Here is an 18,917-nt window from a genome sequence, read left to right as displayed (position 1 = left end):
TCCTCAGATGTGGGAATGACTGTTAACATAACATTATCCTCAGTAGTCACGAGATTATGAATTACCTGAGAAACTAGACCAGTGTCTCTTACAAAAGAATCTGCTATGAAGAGACCATTGAAATAATTTACCACATGATCACTAATCTTTTTTGGGTCATCAATAATGCTGTTTCCATCTCTCATAATTGATAATGACTGTTTAAGATGCCGGACTTTAACCATTGTATGGAAGAAAGAAGAGTTTCAGTCACATTCAGTAAGCCATTTTATCCTTGATTTATCACATAAAAATTTCTCTTGAAGCAAAAAAGTCTCATGAACTTGAGCACTGGCAACACTCTCCCTGGAAAGCAAGTCATCAGAATGACCCAAGCTAACAATTTCCCGCTGAATTATATGCAAATCATCAAATGACCTTTCCACCATTATGTTTACATCCCCAAACTCAGCTTTATTCCAAACTCGAATCCGCTGTTTAAGAGTCTGCAGCTTAGAAGCCAAAACAAACATTGGATTATCATATAAATGAGAACTCTACCAAACCTCCTTGTCCAAAGAAAGAAAACTTAGACGATCTAACCACATACGATGGAACCATAATGGTGATCTTTAGGTAAATATAAGCTTTGAAAAGGACACTAAAAAGGGACAATGATCTGAGGAAAAACGAGGAAGAGTAGTGCACTCCAAATTGCGCCAAACATCCATCCAAGAGAAATTACTAAGACACCGATCAAGCCTCATTTCAACACTTTCATCAACACCCCTTATATTTGTCTAGGTATAAGACAATCATTTAGTAAGAAGATGAACCAACTCACAATTAGTTGACATGTCCTGAAAGTCTGAACATGAAACGGCATTGGGAAGAATTCCACCTCGTTTTTTATGAGCACCTAGGACACAATTAAAGTCACCCAACACTATCCAGGGTCCTTGAACAAAGACATTTTTAACATGAAGCAGATCATTCCAAAGCCGGCGACGCTCTGTTACCATAGTTCTTGCATAAACCCAAGTCAAAATACAATTAACATTGTCTAAATTGCAAGAAATTGTGAGCTACTGGTATGTAGCTAGTAACACAGTATGTTGAATAACTAGATCATATAAGAGCCAGACATTTGGAGGTTGGTCCTCCTTGTCATTCATAGATGATGGGAACATCTTTAAAAGAATGTCAAAAGGAAGATTTAAGTGAACTTAAATTAATAAAAGGTTCAAAAATACCAATTATAGCAAGTTTGTATTTGCGAACCATCCTACTCAAGACTGGACGAGTGGGGGCGTTGCCCATACCCCGAGCATTCCAAAAAATGATCTTCATAGGTTAAGGCGTGAGGTGGGAACCTTGCTACGGGCATGGTATCGGTCGATTGAGTCCCCCCATCTGCGCCGCGAATTTTCTTTTTTTGCTTCTTTTGCTGGGATCCAGTTGCATTGTCCTCTGTCCTCGTTGATGGGGTGGGGAGTGAGTCCTCAACATCATCTAAAGTCTCATTAGTAACCACCATTGAGTTCTCTACATCAAGGGTCTGAGCATTCGGCCCGTGGAACACTTTGTTTGCCAATTGCTCAATTAATTCATTAGTAGCCCCCACAATAACCTCCTAAGCTAGAATGGCAAACTGATTTTCACTAGAAGTAAGAATACATGGCCTTGGAACCAAAGCTCTATCATCTGGAGTACTAACTCTCCTATTGTCTTTAATACTTCTCCCTTTATCAATGTCTCTCTCATTGTCTTCAATAGTTCTCCCTTCATCAATGCCTCTCGACTCAAAATTCATCCCTTGATCAACTTGTTATATCACTGTACATGTTTCTGTATGTGATGAAGCCATATCATTAATTTCAGTTGGACTAACTAATGGTTGAGTCTCTATACTTTGATCATTTGAAACCTTCTCTTTTACTCTGTATTCTTGTCGGACCTTCGGTTTCGAAATCGGCTTCTCAGAATGACGAGGCTTTGGATCACTCTGTAATTGTCTACAACGATCGGCCATATGCCTAGACATACCACAATGAGTGCACATATTCTCATAAACAATCTCAATAGGAAAACAATGTGCCCCACGATGTGCCCCACGCTTGACCATGAGCGAAGATGACAGTTCATTTTCAAGATCAACATCTACTAGCACACGAGCATAGTAACTGAACTCACACTCCTTGGTAGCGTTGTCCAACTGCAAGGGCGTACCCACTCCACGAGCAATCTCCATGAGATGTCGAGGATGCCAGTAATCTTGGCTCAAACCATACATCCTGACCCAAAGTTGGGCATGTGTTTGTGGAAGGACATCCCCAGGGACAAAGTCATATTTCCATTGCGACAATCAGAAGAGACCATCTGACAGAGTGCATGTACCACCCCCCAAACTCTGCGTAAATCATCCTCAGTGCCAAAGTGAATATCAAAGTACCCATTCTTGAGTGGAACTAAAACGTGATGGCATTGATCGCTTTCATAAATCGGCAAGTAAACCCTTAAGAACAGATGTTTTCATTGGGACAGAACCCTTACGCAATAATAACCTACCAATCAAATTGGTTGTGAAGCTTTTCAGTTGCTCCTGGTAGAGAGCTAAATTGATCTTGACATAAGTCATGTCTTCGCATATAACAGGAGCAAGCAATTTTCTTAGAGAGACCGAAGACTCAATTTATTTGGAGAGAATAGAGGCAAAGGTTTTTGCTTTGGGAACATGTTGAGGACGAGGAGCCTCCTCCAGTGGACACAAGAGACACAAGAAAGCCCATGGACACGCGGCTGTACCTGCGCTCGTCACCGACATGGCAACGTCGGTGGAAACCCTATTAAGCAGCACTTTTACGAGGGGGATGTAGGTCCCTAAAACCTGTCAAACACTTTACTTATCTTTGATCTCAAACTACTCTACAACAACTCTCTTAACACGATTTTCTGTGCATAAAACTTCTCTTAAGCATTTTCACAAACATGTTATCTACACCACCGAAAATGTTGGCTGCATGTGAAGTTCAATCTTCTCTTCTACTACTCTAGTATGCTATATATTTCTTTACTGGGTGGGCATATATTCAACACCAAGAACAACAAACAAGAAGAACAAAGATGGCCAGCTTCTCAGTTCTTCAGAGAGAGAGAGAGAGAGAGAGAGAGAGAGAGAGAGAGAGAGAGAGATAGCAACATACTTGGTATCTAGTGCCATCAAATCTCCAACGGATATAATTCTGAAAAGTCAAGTCTGCAGAAGAAGCAAGGAAGGAAGCTAGCTAGCTGCCCCTTATCACTCTAATCTTCTTCTTCTTCCTCTCTCTTTTTCTGCTTAGTCTTAATTGTATGGCCAGCAGCTGAGTGATCACCAGCTTGGGGAAGCGAGTCGTCGTTGGCTAGATCCGAGTCCGTCTGGCCAAGTCGACTCACCTCGCTCTTGCTGCTCCTCTCGCTCTCAGATCTAGATTTTCACCTTCATGCCTTTCTCTCCTACTGCTCCATGCTCAGAGATGTCAGAATGATAAAAAAGATTAAGGCAGAACTGAAGGAAGGCAGAGAGCATTTTCAGAAATGGAGGTGGAGCTTTTCAGAGAGCTCTCTATGTCTCAGTGTCTTAGTGTCTGTATTTCTCTCTTACTCTCTATCTCCCTCCTTATTTATCAAAATCATGTATCTGGAATTGAAGAAAGCTTGGAGAGTGGAGACGATGGATTGAAGAAGACTTGAGAGAAAATGAAAACTGTAGCTTAGATTAAAACCATTTCCTCTATTCCACTTCATGTTAAGGTGAATGATGTTATTGTTGATTCTCATTGGGTTCTCCCAGCAGATTTTATTTCTTCATTCCCTCAAGTAGTAGAAACAATTGAGCGCATTGCTCTGCCTGATGTAGACACATCTGACTCTCTTTTATGGCCGCACTCCTCAAGAATTCTAACAACAAAAGAAGCTTTTGTTTTTTTCTCAAATCATGGTGAGCATAAAGATTAGGGTAAAGTGATCTGGAGTAAAGCAATTCAACCCCGCAAAACTCTAAAGAGTTTGGAAGGCTTTTCATGGGCGTTTACTAACTGATGATGTTTTACAACGGCGAGGTTTTTCACTTCCATCTCGTTGCTCCTTTTGTGGAAGTCATGCAGAATCGGGTACACATCTTCTTTTGCATTGTTCTGAAAATTATGGTTTTATGGAAATGAGTTTGCCTTATATTTTCTCATTCATTCTCGCCTTGGGGTACCCTTGATGAAGTGTTTAATGGTGTTGGTGTTTCAGCGTTCCCAAAACTTAAACGTCGACATTGGTTTCTAGTCTCCTGTAATCTAATTTAGTTTATTTGGATCACTAGAAATCTGGTGCGTTTTGAAGGTAAGATTTTTAATGTGTTGGAAGTCCAATGTCATCTTTTGGAATTGTTCAGAGAGTCTGTTCTGCATTCTTTTCATCCTTACAAGAAACATCACGATATGTCTATTTTCTCTATTCTTGGTATCTCACAACTGTCTGTCAATGCTACCAGCTTCATCATATCCTTTAATTAATGGTTTCTTGGCTGAAGGCTTGCTATTTGCTAGAGGTTTTTCTATATCTATGGTTTTGCATGTGTGGGTGTACACATGTCGGATTGAACTTTTGTTTATCCTCTCTGTTGGAGTTTATCAGACATAGGAGGTCATGTTGTTTTGTCTATCTTCTTTGTTAGTTTGATTTCAATAAATTAAGGACAATTTGTCATAAAAAAAAAACAAAAAAATCAGTCAAGCCACCAATAATGCGACGACACGACATGTCTCCCCTTGAAAACAACGACAAGTCGTTAAGCGAGGTGCCCCGTCTTAAAAATCTAAGACAGGAAACAAGCTCGCCGAGGAAGACACACTTCACTTCGACTCCGAATCTTGCATCGCATCCTTGAGTAAGCTCTCTCTCTCTCTCTCTGTATATATATATATATGTATAGAAATATTATTGTCTGAATTCAGTTCGATTGATATTGGTTGCGGCTCATGATTTCTTATCGATGGATGAATTAGGCCTCTTAACCCCTAAACCCTTGAGGTCTCTGTTATAGTTTGTTGATTTGCTTATTGGGAACCCAATCCTAGTCTATCGCTACATGGGCATAAGACTGCGGTACCTTGCATTTTGTAGGATTTCTATTTCTTAAGAGATGGTAATTGATTTGTGGTTAAGATGCAACCCAGATGGAGCATTCTTAGTTCCTGCAAAATAATCTAAAATCAAAATTGATGCAGGAGGAAACAACAGCTAGTGAGATTGTGATTTCGGTGGCTTTCTGAGTGTTGAGAGATCAAGAAAGCAGTAAGATTTTATAAGAACAGAGGGCTATTAGCCGACGCACCAAGCCTAATCTGATTTTGGGTTTACAATAGGTAGCCATATTTGTAGGCTTCAAACAAAACCCTTAGACTCGTTGAACACCATAAGACTATAAATCTAACAATAAGACCCTCTAATACTTGAAGACTTATATACGAAGTTATTAGCTTTAAAAACACTTGACTCACAATAAATTCTAAATAATACTGAAAATTAATCTCACATGAACCTTGAACTAGTCTTAGGCTTCCAAAGGGATATTTCTATTCCAGCCAGCTTATTGCTACTCGATTTAAGATGTAGGGTCCAAGATGTTGGTATATAATATTATTGTTTCACATTGTAACCAGAATATGTTCGTTCGTTTTTCTGTTCTTTGATTTGGCAGGCAAACTTTGAAACAAGATGGAACTTGGGACCCTTAATGATCCCAGCCAATCCACATTCTCTTTGATTGATGAGGACCATACATTTGCAAATGCTATCCGATTTACTTTGAATCAGGAGTAAGTACTTTGTAATTAGTTTTATAAATTATAATAGTATACAGCTCAGAGATAAACAAAATATACTGTTTCTCTAGATTTTAGTTGTCTAAGGATAAATCAAATAAGGTGTCGTTATTGACTTTTCTGTCTTTAAGTACTCTAACTTATGTAGGGTTTTAGTAAGATGGGATCAACTAACTGCTTGAGTTATGATGATGTGGTAAATCTAGAGGTAGTACTGGAGGTAATAAAAGGAAGAAGTATACTATTGCTTAATGCATCCTCAGAATCTTCAATGTTATCTTGCAGTCCAAGGACGCAATTCTGTGGGTACAGCATTCCTCATCCATCAGATAATCGAGTTAATATCAGAATTCAGACTACAGGTGTGTGTGTGTATTTTATTTCCCTAAAGTGACACACATATCATCAATATGTGAATAATTTTGTTCAATCATCTCAATTTTTGGAATCGTCTCTGAATTTTACTTTCACCCTTTTGATAAAAGATCTGGTTGAAATGGTTGTGCACATGAATTGTCAAATCATTATGTGCATAAAAGCGAAGTTGTGGGTCTGAAGACTCTAAATGAGTTTCACTAAAAGCTGCTTCATGAGTGCACACTAGAAATATGGGATTCTTCTTTCTTTTTCTTTCTTTTCTTTTTTTGAGTTGAGAAATTAAAGAATGCTGCATGAAGTGCCTGAGTAGTTTCTTTTTCTTCTGTTTTTTTTTGTTGAAAACCATCCAAAACTTAATATCTTCTCTTCACATCTTTAATTATTGTCATTTGGAGGAATCAAAAGTTCTAGATGGGTGGGGGAGTTGCAGCTCTAACATATAGAGCACATATCCCTGCATCAACTGATAGATTTCAGTCATTTCATGCCCCTTCCTAGTTTATTTCTATGCATTTCTGGACAATCAGTTGAGTATATCAGAACTGCCTGCTCCATCACAGTGCCAAAAATTCTCATGTGGTACTCAACATATTGATACGAATTACTTTTAACCTGGCCATTTCATGAATTTTACAGGAGATCCAGCAAAAAAGGTATTTGAAGATGCATGTCAGGATCTCATGGTGATGTGCCAACATGTGAGCAACACTTTTGACAAGGCAGTGGTTGATTTCAAAATGAGCAAGTCTGTGGATGGCATGGATATTGAAGAATTAAAATAGTTGAATTGCTCATCTGAGATTCTCATATATATGTTTTTTTATCACAATCGTAGCTTAGGGTGATGCATGATATGAACTCAATAGTTTGATCGTCGGCTGCAATTATATATGTTGGCGGTGTTCCAGTTACTGTTCTGCTCATGGAAGTCTTATGGAAGTCTATCCCCTATGTTTTTCCTCAGTTTTGCTAGGTTTGATGTTTCAGTACCAGACTCTTGATATATTCTACCAGCAATAAAATTGAATCTTCAGAAATGATAAGACCTATCTTAACTAACCGTTGGCGTTTCAAATCTTAAATTCTCCGACTGTCACTTGCCTTCTCCTAACGGGTATTACTGTGTTAGAAACTGGTTCACTCTACAGTCTACACTTCCAGCTCTTCTATTCCCTTTCACAATTCACAGAGATATTAATCGGTGACTGATGATGGAATACAAAGATCTCTTAGGTTGAGACTTGAGAGTTAAGCCTCTATTGATTTGACATGTTAGGCAAACTGTGGAAAAAACCCCCCTTTCTCGAATGTCCTTAGCTTACCAGGAAATAAACTTCTGAACATGGATCTGAAGTATGTTGGTAACTCAGTATCGTCTTTTTAATGATTGATTCATCTGTTTGTTGATTCGTTCAATCACTAGCAGAAAATTGTCTAAGAAAAATCAAGTTAACTACAACCAAGTAATACACTGAAAAACTATACAACAAATCTCCCCAAGTAAGAACTCAGACAACCCTTGCTTTTGTCACTTGTAGAAACCAATGCTGCAGTTCTTGAAGGAGCTAGCCGTTATGACCAAGGAACAAAATCTCCCCGATATTTCCGATATATCTTCTGATATCTCTCTTTTTCAAAAAAACGATATATCTTAGGGGTAAATATCTTATTTTTTTCCCGTATCTGCGATATTTCTCCGATAACATAAAATATCTTCAATATTTTTCCGATATTTACGATATATCCGATATATCTTCGATATTTTAGAGAAATATTTGAAAATTTTCAATTAAAAAAATTTATCTCAATTTGAGGATGTCTGAAACTCTCCTTGACCTGGATTTTTTGATTAATTAATCACCTCGAGCCTCGAGGGATATAAAAAATAAGACTAGAAGAATAATCTTTCAATCGGCTAATTTTCAAATTTTCGTAAAATATATCGAGAAGAGGAGTGAAAATTCAAGTCTTAATTCTTAAAAGTCAAGCCATATCAGTGATCAGTGCTCTCATTGACCTTCAGAGAATCTAAAATAAAGGGTCACAACATAGTCTCACACTCTCATGACGATCATAAGAGAATATCCATAATTTTAGTAACAAATGTTCTCCTCGAGGAATATAGAAAGAGTAGTAATCTTTATCTCCTTGACGTCCTCTCAAAGAATATCTAGATAAGGAGTGTTCTCCTTGAGCACTATTGGGGAAACTGGGAAAGTAAGAAAACATGAGTCACATTGTAGTCTTTGTCTTCTAGAAGTTCCCTCATACCTTCATAGATTGCTAGCAACCTGTGAAGCCATCATGGAAGGATGATAATACTGAAATTTGACATGCGTATTTTAGCACAAACGGCTTCCTCTTCTGCTTGTGAAAGAAAGTGTAGTACTTTTGCTCTTATTCATACAAAGCAAAGGAACTGTCTTTGCATATCAGAAGTTACAACTACGTGATAAAAAACAAAGGATAATGTGATCAATGAAAACAATTATATCGATCTACTTCATGTTGCTAGTGAACCACTTCATAATGACATTGATCATCTTCATGATTAGATTATGCATGCACACCTCGATGATGAAAATGGCAACCCTCCTCCACATGTCGTAAGAAAGGCAACAGATTTTGGAATTGATGTAAACAAGGTATTATCTGATGAAGTTGGAGACCCGGGAGATGATTCTGATAATGCTAGTGTGTGGGGCGGTGTAGCAACTCTAGATAGTTCAGATAGTGATGATGATGGTGGTGGTGGTAATGGTGATGGTAGTGGTGGAAGTCGACAAGGTGGTGGAGATACAAGGTTTGGATATGGACAATTTTATGTAGGTGGATAATTTGAGCAATTTACTTGTGAAAGTAATTTTGATCATGCTACCCAAGATGAGAATCATGGATCTAGAGTAGGCGGTCATGGTGCACAACAGAAAAATAGGTGCAGGAGGAGGGCAAGAGGAGCCATTGATGATCAAAATATATTCATCTGATGTTAGTTCAGTTGCCTTAAGTTTTGATTATATCAGTTTAGACACATAGCACAGTGAGATGTCAAACGAATCACATGAAGTCAACTATCAATCTGGTCATCCTATTTACAATTATGGTCAGTTTGGAGACGTTTATGATCAATTATCGAGTTGGGTTCATCCTTACTATCTCATTCTCGGAAAAACTATTAGTAGCTCAAAAGAGATATGTGACTATCATGTTAACCATTACAATTCGTACTATATGACTCGTATGTCTTAAGCAAAGTATTGTAGTTTTGTTGACCAACGTACATCTTTTCAAGCACCTAGATCTTCTTTCTAGTACTAGATAAAATTAATAATTGTATTTGTTTGTATGTAATTCAATAATAAATAAATAAATAATTTCGGAAGAGGAACAATATTTTTTTCTAATATCCTCGATATATCTCCGATATATCCGATATCTCACTTAAAAAAAAACGATATATCTTCCGATATCGATATTTTGAACCTTGGTTATGACTAGGTGAAGCCACCAATAATAGTATAATACCCACCCACGACGGCATGTCGTTTATTTCAAGGAGAACGACATGCCGTAAGCGAGGTGCTCCAGCTTAAAAAGAGAGGAAACAAAAACGCCGAGGAAGCCCAAGCCGTAATTCACACCCCTCTCACCTGTAAGCTCTCTCTCTCTCTCTCTCTCTCTCTCTCTCTCTCTCTCTCGTGTGTATTGGATTCAGTTTCATCGACTCGGAATTGGTTGCGGTAATTGATGGATCTCCGTAGTTTGAATCAATCAGAATCAATACCTAATTTAGGATGCAGTTAAACTTATGTAGAACAACTGGGTTGCCTTGTATAGTTTACTCTCAGCTTTTCGTTATTGCAAGTTTAAGCTTAAACTCATATCTTGCAGCCTGGCTTAAGTCACAATCACCCTTACACCTAACCACACTGGGCCGCTTTTACGTCTAAGGTTGTAATCTATTATTGGGGAACCAATCCTAATCAGTAGTTAGTTTCTGTATTATTTAGATGCCAAAACTTGTTTTTATCATTACAAGGCATCTACTTCTTGTAGGATTTTCATATGTTTAGAGGTCATGAACGATTTATGGTTAAAAGTCTGGTGACTCTAGAAGGACAAAACAGAATGGTTATGGTTAAACATAAAGTAAAAAAGAAGTGTAATGATCTTCTCAAGAATTACATGTTATTAACCGCTTGTTTGATAGTCTATTCTGCTTTTGAACTGCTTCTTGTTATCATATAGTAAGTCTTCATATTCTGCATACGTACTGGTATTCTAAATGACACCATTATCATGGCTCCTCTTTCATTACTTGACTAATCATATTGTGTTGTAGTTCGTGGGAGACTTAGTGCTTACTTCTTTTACCCTTGCAGGTTGTTAAACTGAGTAATGAGTCAGTGCACATATTGCGGTTATTGAAAATACTCGGGCACTCCATAAAAAGGTGTTTCTTTTGACCTATTTGTATGTCTTCATAAAAAGTTAATATTCTGTACTATCCCAGTCTCTGTCTATAAGCTTTAAACTTCACACTCAAGTTTCGTGGTAGCTGTGGCTGAATCCTATGAACCTTAAATGACTTCAAACCTGATTCGGATTGCTTCCCATGAAGCTGAAAACCCAGTAGACTGCGCACTGAAGAAGGCCTTTGAGCTACTTGAACCAAATCTAAGACCCCCATTGGCAATAACAATCCTAACACCACAGGAATATTTGCTACTCAACAAGGCTATTTTGTATGGAATTCTATGTGAAACCCATTATGCCAAAACACATATTAAGCATTTACACGCTATTGTCACTGATGGGTATGGCTTATTTGCTAGTTTGATTTCTGAGGTTGTGAATGAAATTTACACGAAACTTCTTGAACCAGTGAAGTGTCAGTTGATTTGGGTTACTAAGGAGATGATTGATGTTCAGGCTGTAGGTGTCCATGGTTTGTTGGTTTGTTTTCTTAGGCAAATTGTTGGTGGGGATTTTAGTGTTGGAAATTTGTGGTTGTGTTTTGAAATTTTATGCATTTTTCTGACCAAATGGGATTCTCTCGTGGAAGTGGATCCAATGATTTTGACCAGTGGATTGTATACATATCTTCGGCTAGTAGCTGATCACTATAGATTGCCAAGTAATCCGAAACTGGAACTGTTAAAACATATGGAAATTGATTTCTGTATGAAAGTGTTAAGGGAGCAGTTTTCTGTCTGTTTAAAGATTGGACGGGATCTTGTTCGGCTCCTACAAGATTTGGTTCATATACCAAACTTTAGAGCTATGTGGAAAGATTTGTTATTGAATCAAGGCAAGTTTACTACTCCTGGGGTTTCTGTTATTTCACAGCTCTATAACACAAGGACTTCAAGTCGGTATACTTTACTTCGGATTTCACCAGAAATGGAGACACAGTTGCGGTTTATACTTACTTTCGTGAAGTTTGGGAGTCAAAAGCGATACCAAGAATGGTTTGCTAGGAAGTTCTTATATGAACCTAACAGAGAGACTTTGATAGTTGACATTGTCCGTTTTTTATGTTGTGCGCACCACCCACCAAACGAAATCATTAAATCAGATATTATTCCCAGATGGGCTGTTATAGGTTGGCTATTGAAACATTGCAAAAAGAATTATGTCCAAGCCAGTGTGAAACTAGCTCTACTTTATGATTGGTTGTTCTTCGATGAAAGAGTAGACAATATCATGAATATTGAACCTGCAATGCTATTGATAGTGTACTCTATACCCGAATACATTGATGTGACTCACACACTTCTTGAGTTTTTGCTCCTTCTTGTGGACAGCTATGATGTGGAACACAGAGCTGGGATTGTTAGAGGTGTGTCTTCATCTCTCTGTGTACTTGTCAAGAAAGGAGTGATTCGCTCCCTTGATGTCTTGACAGCTTGTGATGCACTTTCTCCTGTCCTGAAAGAGAGGCTTGATAGGTTTTTATCAGGTACGGAATTGGAAATTTCTAAAAGGTAGGCGATTAGTTTCATACCAAATTAGCTAATATTTCTGTCAGGACTCAGGATAATAGATGCTGCAGCTTCTTGTAGTCCATCAGTAATGGACAAATGATCAAATTCACAATGTAGAAACAGTTATTATTTTCTTGAGAATATGTAGAGGTGTTCAAATGTCTTGGAACTGAGAAGAATTGCTGCTTTTATTAGTGAGTGTTGAATGTCCAGGACCAAAAAGTGGCTTTAGCTGCACTGATTTTTTTTTTCTAAAATGACAAACTTCTTTGAATTAAATCGGTACAAATTATTTGCTCCAGCTTAAAAATAAAAGAGAGCAATAAAGCTGTGGAGCCCAAGCCCTGAGTCACTTCGACTCTGAGTCTTCATCACCCTCCTTGAGTAACACCCTATCTCCAGTAAGCTCTCTCCCTCTCCCTCTTAAAACCCAAACCCTTCGTAGTTTGATCAGAAGCACTCAGGACTATCAGGTTTTAACGTTAGCAATTGCTTTAGAATGCAGATGAAGTTATCTAGAACAACAAATGTTGTGATCCAAGGATCCATGTCTAAGATGTACCCAGTTGCCTTGGTATAGTTTACTCTCAGCTTTTCGTTATTGCTAGTTTAAGCTACAAATTAAAACCATGCGCTCACCCTTGATATCATATCTAGCTTGCAGCTTGGCTTAAGACACAAACACTCATACCAACACTCCTTACACCTAATCACACTGGGCCGCTCCACGTCTAAGGTTGTAAGCTACTATAGTTTCATGATTTGCTTACTGGGGACCCAATCTCAATTGTAAGTTTCTGTTTATTTAGATGCCAAAAAAAAAAAACTGTTTTATCACTACATGGACATAAGATTGTGATACCTTGCATCTACTGCTTAAGGGTTTCTATTTCTTAGAGGTGATAATTAATTAGTGGTTAAAAGTTTGATGGAGTTCAACGCAGATGGAGCATTCATAGTTTCTGCATAATAACTTAAAATGATCAAAATTGTTGCAGGAGTAAACAACAGTTGGTGTGATTGTGATTTGGTGGCCGGGTTTGGGAGTGATGAGAGATTAAGAATCAGTCAGATATTATGAGAAATAGAGGGTTATTAGCTTGTAGAAGGACAAAACAGAACGAGAGTTAGCCGACTTAGTTTAATTCACTCCAATCTGATTTGGGTTTACTGTAGAGAGCCATATTTATAGGCTTCAAACAAAACCCTGAAAACTTTGAGAACACCATAATGTTAGATCAATTTTGGACATATCACATATTATATGATTATCATGTTTAATGTCATAATCTATTTCTACATGGAAACAAAGATAGTATCAAATCTAGTTCCTAATGATTTCGTGTATTATATCATTATGGTAAGGAATCCTAATTTAAGTCTAGAAGCAAGACTACAAATCAGTATTGAATCAGGAATCTAAATAAGATGACTTAACTTACAATATGTCTTTAATGGAAGGACTCTTAAGGGTTAAATATTCTCTATATATATATAGATGGTAAACGTCCATGTTATCACTACGAGTTATTTGCGTGAGTTTCTGTCCATTGAGAAAGCAAAGAGTAGTGACTAACAAAAGACTTTGCCTAGCACCTTGTGACTTCGGATTAAGGCACAATGGATCACGGTGTCGTCGTTCATGAAGATGGTAAGTTAATCTCATTCACTAAGTTAACGATTAGTTGTTATGCATATGATCTTTGGTTTTGTACTCATATCATGTAATTTAATTTACATATGGTATCAGAGCACTTATGAGCACAAAAATTTTCAGTTTTGCATAACTAAAAATCGGTTTTAGATTTTAACAAAAAAAAAAAAGGAGATGGTCGCGAACGTTACTTGATGGTCGCGAGCGTCACTGAGGATCGCGAGCGTCACTGAGGGTCGCGAGCGTGACTGCTGGTCGCGAGCGTGACTGCTGGTCGCGAGCGTGACTGCTGGTCGCGAACGTTACTACTGAGGAATTTTGCTTTACGGGTCGAACCAGTTGCAAACACGCAGATCTGGTCTCAACCCAATCCGAACTCAAGAACAACAACCCAGAAAAATTTTAGCCGTTGTGTTTTTCAAAACGTTGAGCTTCTGGATATGGGAAGACGACTGGATCGGAAGCGATTGAGACCTTTATGTCTCTTACGGGATTGATAACCCAAATTGCTACGGATTAAGAAGACCAAAGGAAATTGCTGCTGATTCAAAAATTTGTTATATGCTTCAGCTACAAAAACTGCAACAAATTTGGGGAAAAAGCAAAACAGGTTTTTCTTAAAGCTTTTCCGATTTCAATTTAAGCAGATTATATGAAGTATATATGTATATGTATATGTATATACATAAGAACCCTAGAGCACACCCAGCGTGCATATAAGAGTAGCTTAGAGACTTGGATTGTGGTTGACGTGTGGTTCCTGTATGGCTGGGAAATTTAATTTTCTATGCAAATATATACTCTATGGTTGAATTGAATGATTGCATTCTATGTGTGTGATGTAATTGATGGACAATGTATGCAGAAGTTTAAAATCTCCCAATTTTATACATTGTAAAAGGTTTACATGACACAAAGCTTAGTTTTCTTATAAAGATTATCTGGGTAGAAAACAAAGTTATAAGCTCAAAATTGGTTTGTGGTTTCCTGTTCGTATAATTGAACATATTGCACAAAGCATTCTTCTTTGATATCTGCAGGGAATTTTCAAGATAACAAATTGAAAAGTTGTGTTATGTGTTTTTAAATTCATATTTTATTCTTCCAAAGAAGTGGTTAAAATATGATTTTAGAATACAGACAACAATAAACATATTTGATGAAAATAAATTCGGATACTTGGAATTAGATCTTCTGTCTAAAGATGTTGATTTGATTCTTTGGATAACATGTTTTTATCTTGTGTGGCTTATTGAAAAGAATTACAGAATGTTAAGTAATTGCTCAAAAGTATTGCTTAATGTTGATTAAAGTTATGGATTGAATTACATGCAAGTATATGACTGTGTTGTTTTATGGTATTTTTTGATTTATGCTTGTCTTGATTGGTATTGTATGACAAAACAGAAAACATTGAAAACTAAGAACTCATAAAATTTTCTTTTTCTCTTTAGGTAGCACCTACCTCACCTTCAACAGTGTTTTAATGCTTACTGGGTCAAACTTTAGAGCTTGGAAGGATTCTGTAGAAACCTATATCACCATGAATGATAAGATAGGCTATTGTTTTCAAGAGGATAGACTTGAAACCCCAGCAGAAGATGATAAAACCACAGTCAAAGCTAACTATAAGAAGTGAATGCATTCAAACATGATGGCTAAGAATGTTATTAGACAGTCTATGTCTAAAAGCATTAGAGGATGCGTGGCTGAGCCGGAATTTGCTACTAATTTTTTGGAGGCCGTGTCAGCTAAGTTCAAGGAGAGTGAGAAAGCTGAGATAGCTAAGCTAAACAAGGAGTATCATAGCCTTCAATACTCAGGAACTAGAGGAGTCAGGGAGTATTTATTAAAGTTGATTAATATCAACAATAAGCTTAAAGAGATGATGGTTGGAGTACATGACACCTTGCTGGTGCATCATGCACTGGACACACTCCCAAGCAGTTTTGACCATCTCAGGACTAGCTATAATGCTCAAAAGGAAAACTGGACTCTAGATGAACTAATAGCTATCTGTTCTGATGAGGAGGAGAGGATTAAGAAGCAAACCCCAACGATATACCTACTTGAAAAGCCTAAGAAAAGGAAGTCACATCAACAGAACAAGCTTAAGCCTAACAAGATCATCTCTAAGACATCAGCAACCACAGGGCCAAAGGATAACAAACCATTCAGATTCAAGTGCTACTTTTGTAAGAAAGTAGGACACATGAAAAATGATTGTACTGGCTATAAGGCTTGGCTAGCTAAAAAGGGTAAGATTATTTCTAATACAGTTTTTTCTTTAGAAGTTAATCTTGTTAATGTCAATCCACAATCTTGGTGGATTGATTCCGGGTCACCTATCACATAACTAATTCCTTACTGGGGTTCAAAAAGACCAGGATTCCAAGAAGTGAGGATGTTAGCTTGCGTGTTGGAAATGGGATGAAGGTGGCAGTAAAAGCTGCAGGATGTCTTAAGCTTGATTTAGGATCTGGAAAATTTATAGTCTTAAATAACGTTTATTATGTACCTTCCATGAGAAGGAATTTAGTTTCAGTTTCTCAATTGGTTAAATCTTGATGTAGTTTTTTGATTGACAATAAATGAATTCTTATTTATCGAAATAAAGAGCAAATTGGTTCTGGTGTAATATTGGATGATCATATAAAGTTAAATTGTTCAATATCTCAACAAGATATTTCTTTTGTTGAATCAGATACCACTAAAAGTACTAGCACCTTAACTGGTGTTAAGAGAACCAGGAACAATGAAAAATCTGCATATTTATGGCATAGAAGATTAGGCCATGTATCCAAAGAGAGACTGAAACTATTAGTAAGGAACAACATTTTAAACGAGTTAGACTTTTCAGACCTTCATGATTGTATTGAATGTTTTAAGGGTAAGATGACAAACAAACGGAAAAAGACTACAGTAAGAAGTAAAGAGTTATTGGAACTCATACACACTAATATCTGTGGTCCATTTAAACACCAAACTATCTGTGGAAACGTGTATTTCATTACATTCCTTGATGATTTCTCTAGATACTGTTATGTTTCTCTACTCTCAGAAAAATCACAGGCACTTAAAGCCTTTCAAATCTATAAGGTTGAGGTAGAGAATCAACTAGAGAGAAAGATCAAAACAGTAAGATCAGATAGAGGTGGGGAATTTTATGGAAAATATACATAAAAAGGTCAACAAAAGGGTCCTTTTTCCTTGTATCTGCAAGAGCATGGAATTAAAGCTCAATATACAACACCTTATAATCCCCAACAAAATGGTGTTGTAGAGAGAAAGAATAGAACCTTTCTAAATATGGTTAGGTGTATGATGTGTACCACTAGGTTGCCAAAATTCTTATGGGTAGAGGCTTTAAAAATTGCAAATTATATTTGCAACAGAACACCAAGTAAAGCCATAGAGAAAACTTCTTTTGAATTATGGTGTGGTAGAAAACCAAGTCTTTTTCATTGTCATGTATGGGGTTGTCAAGCAGAAGCTCGGATTTATAATCCAAAAATGAGCAAGCTTGATGAAAAGTCTGTTAGCTGCTATTTCATAGGTTATCAAGATAAATCTAAAGGTTACAAGCTATATTCTGCTAAATCAAGTCAAATTCATAAATGAGAAAATTCACAATACAATTTATGAGGATTTATCCTCAGACTTTGAAGAACTTGTGATGGATGAGGATTTAGCAAATACATTACCTTTTGATAATGAATTAGCAGATGACATCATTAGACAAAATCAAGATGCAGATGATCAAGAAATTGATCAAGGAATGCAAATTGACAATCCAGAAAACAATATAGTTGTTCAGAATCCTCCCATTGCTGCAATTGCACCTATAGCGGAACCTAATCTCATTCCACAACCTCCACAACCTCAAAATAATCTAATTCCAGCTCTTCCTCAAAATCTTTTGTGTAGAAGATCCGAAAGAGCTAGAAAAAAAAAATTTGGGGGGGGGGAATTGTCTTTACATTGTCAGTTATCTAACTGAGGCAGACGTAGTAGAAGATTGTGCAGAAGACAATGATCCAACAAATTTTGTTCAAGCTACAGAATGTGTTGAGTCAGAGAAGTGGCAAGAAGCTATGCAATCTGAAATTGAGTCAATGGAGAAAAATGGAGTTTGGGAATTAGTTGAAGCTGATCCAAGACAAAAAGCAATTTGCTGCAAGTGGGTTTACAAACCCAAGAAAGATGCAACATGAAACACTGAAAGACACAAGGCATGGTTAGTTGCCAAAGGATTTACGCATAAAGAATGCATAGACTACACTGAGACTTTTCTCCAATTTCTTGTAAAGATTCTTTTAGGATTATTATGGCGTTAGTTGCACACTATGATATGGAGCAACACCAAATGGATGTCAAGACAGCCTTCTTAAATGGAGAGCTTGATGAAGTGATTTACATGAAACAACCAGAGGGATTTATTGAAGCACGGAATGAGAATTTGGTCTGCAAGCTGAAGAAATCAATTTATGGACTTAAGCAAGCCTCCAGGCAGTGGTACAAGAAATTTGACTCAGTGATTTCCTTTTTTGGATTCACTGAAAATCTAGTTGATGAGTATGTTTATTTAAAAACAGTTGGAGATCAATTTATTTTATTAGTACTATATGTTGATGATATACTTTTGGCTAGCAGCAATCTAAAACTGCTAAAAGATACCAAAAGCTTTCTGTCAGAGAATTTTGACATGAAAGATCTAGGTGAAGTATCATATATACTAGGGATTGAGATTAAAAGAGATAGAACACATAAACTGTTGGGATTGTCCCAAGAGAACTACATTTCTAAAGTTCTAAAGAGATTTAGTATGGAATAGTGCTCTGGAGGAGAAGTTCCAATGTCTAAAGGTGACAAGCTCACAAAAGGTCAACAGCCACAAACTGAAACTAAGAAGGAGAACATGAAGTCAAAGCCTTATGCAAGATTAGTTAGAAGCCTCATGTATGCTCAAGTTTGCACAAGACCTGACTTATCTTTTGCAGTTGGGATGTTATCAAGGTTTCAATCTAATCCAGGTTATGAACACTAGGTTGCAGGGAAAAAGGT

At 37.2% G+C, this 18,917-nt stretch overlaps 2 protein-coding genes across 4 annotated transcripts; both read left to right on the top strand.

The window, feature by feature from the left end:
- The first annotated feature begins 4,850 nt into the window (after positions 1-4,850).
- LOC126799910 (uncharacterized) lies at positions 4,851-7,239 on the top strand. 2 transcript variants are annotated; one of them, XM_050527171.1, is made up of 4 exons: positions 4,851-4,897; positions 5,711-5,828; positions 6,120-6,196; positions 6,849-7,239. In XM_050527171.1, the coding sequence occupies exons 2-4, from the start codon at positions 5,728-5,730 to the stop codon at positions 6,992-6,994; spliced, it is 324 nt and encodes a 107-aa protein (XP_050383128.1). In that variant the 5' UTR covers positions 4,851-4,897; positions 5,711-5,727; the 3' UTR covers positions 6,995-7,239. The 2 variants fall into 2 exon arrangements, with proteins under 2 accessions (XP_050383128.1, XP_050383129.1); XM_050527172.1 differs by lacking the exon at positions 4,851-4,897 and adding an exon at positions 5,050-5,375.
- Positions 7,240-9,845: 2,606 nt separating this feature from the next.
- On the top strand, positions 9,846-13,005 carry LOC126799298 (uncharacterized). 2 transcript variants are annotated; one of them, XR_007672607.1, is made up of 4 exons: positions 9,846-9,864; positions 10,595-12,600; positions 12,698-12,773; positions 12,857-13,005. XR_007672607.1 is itself a non-coding variant. In XM_050526471.1 (2 exons), the coding sequence occupies exon 2, from the start codon at positions 10,797-10,799 to the stop codon at positions 12,201-12,203; it is 1,407 nt and encodes a 468-aa protein (XP_050382428.1). In that variant the 5' UTR covers positions 9,846-9,864; positions 10,595-10,796; the 3' UTR covers positions 12,204-13,005. The 2 variants fall into 2 exon arrangements, 1 of the variants encoding a protein (XP_050382428.1); XM_050526471.1 differs by having other exon boundaries at positions 10,595-13,005.
- Positions 13,006-18,917: the final 5,912 nt, after the last annotated feature.

Source organism: Argentina anserina, chromosome 6, assembly GCF_933775445.1.
Source record: "Argentina anserina chromosome 6, drPotAnse1.1, whole genome shotgun sequence".
Taxonomy (NCBI): Eukaryota; Viridiplantae; Streptophyta; class Magnoliopsida; order Rosales; family Rosaceae; genus Argentina; species Argentina anserina.
This window is presented reverse-complemented; position numbering and strand designations above follow the sequence as displayed.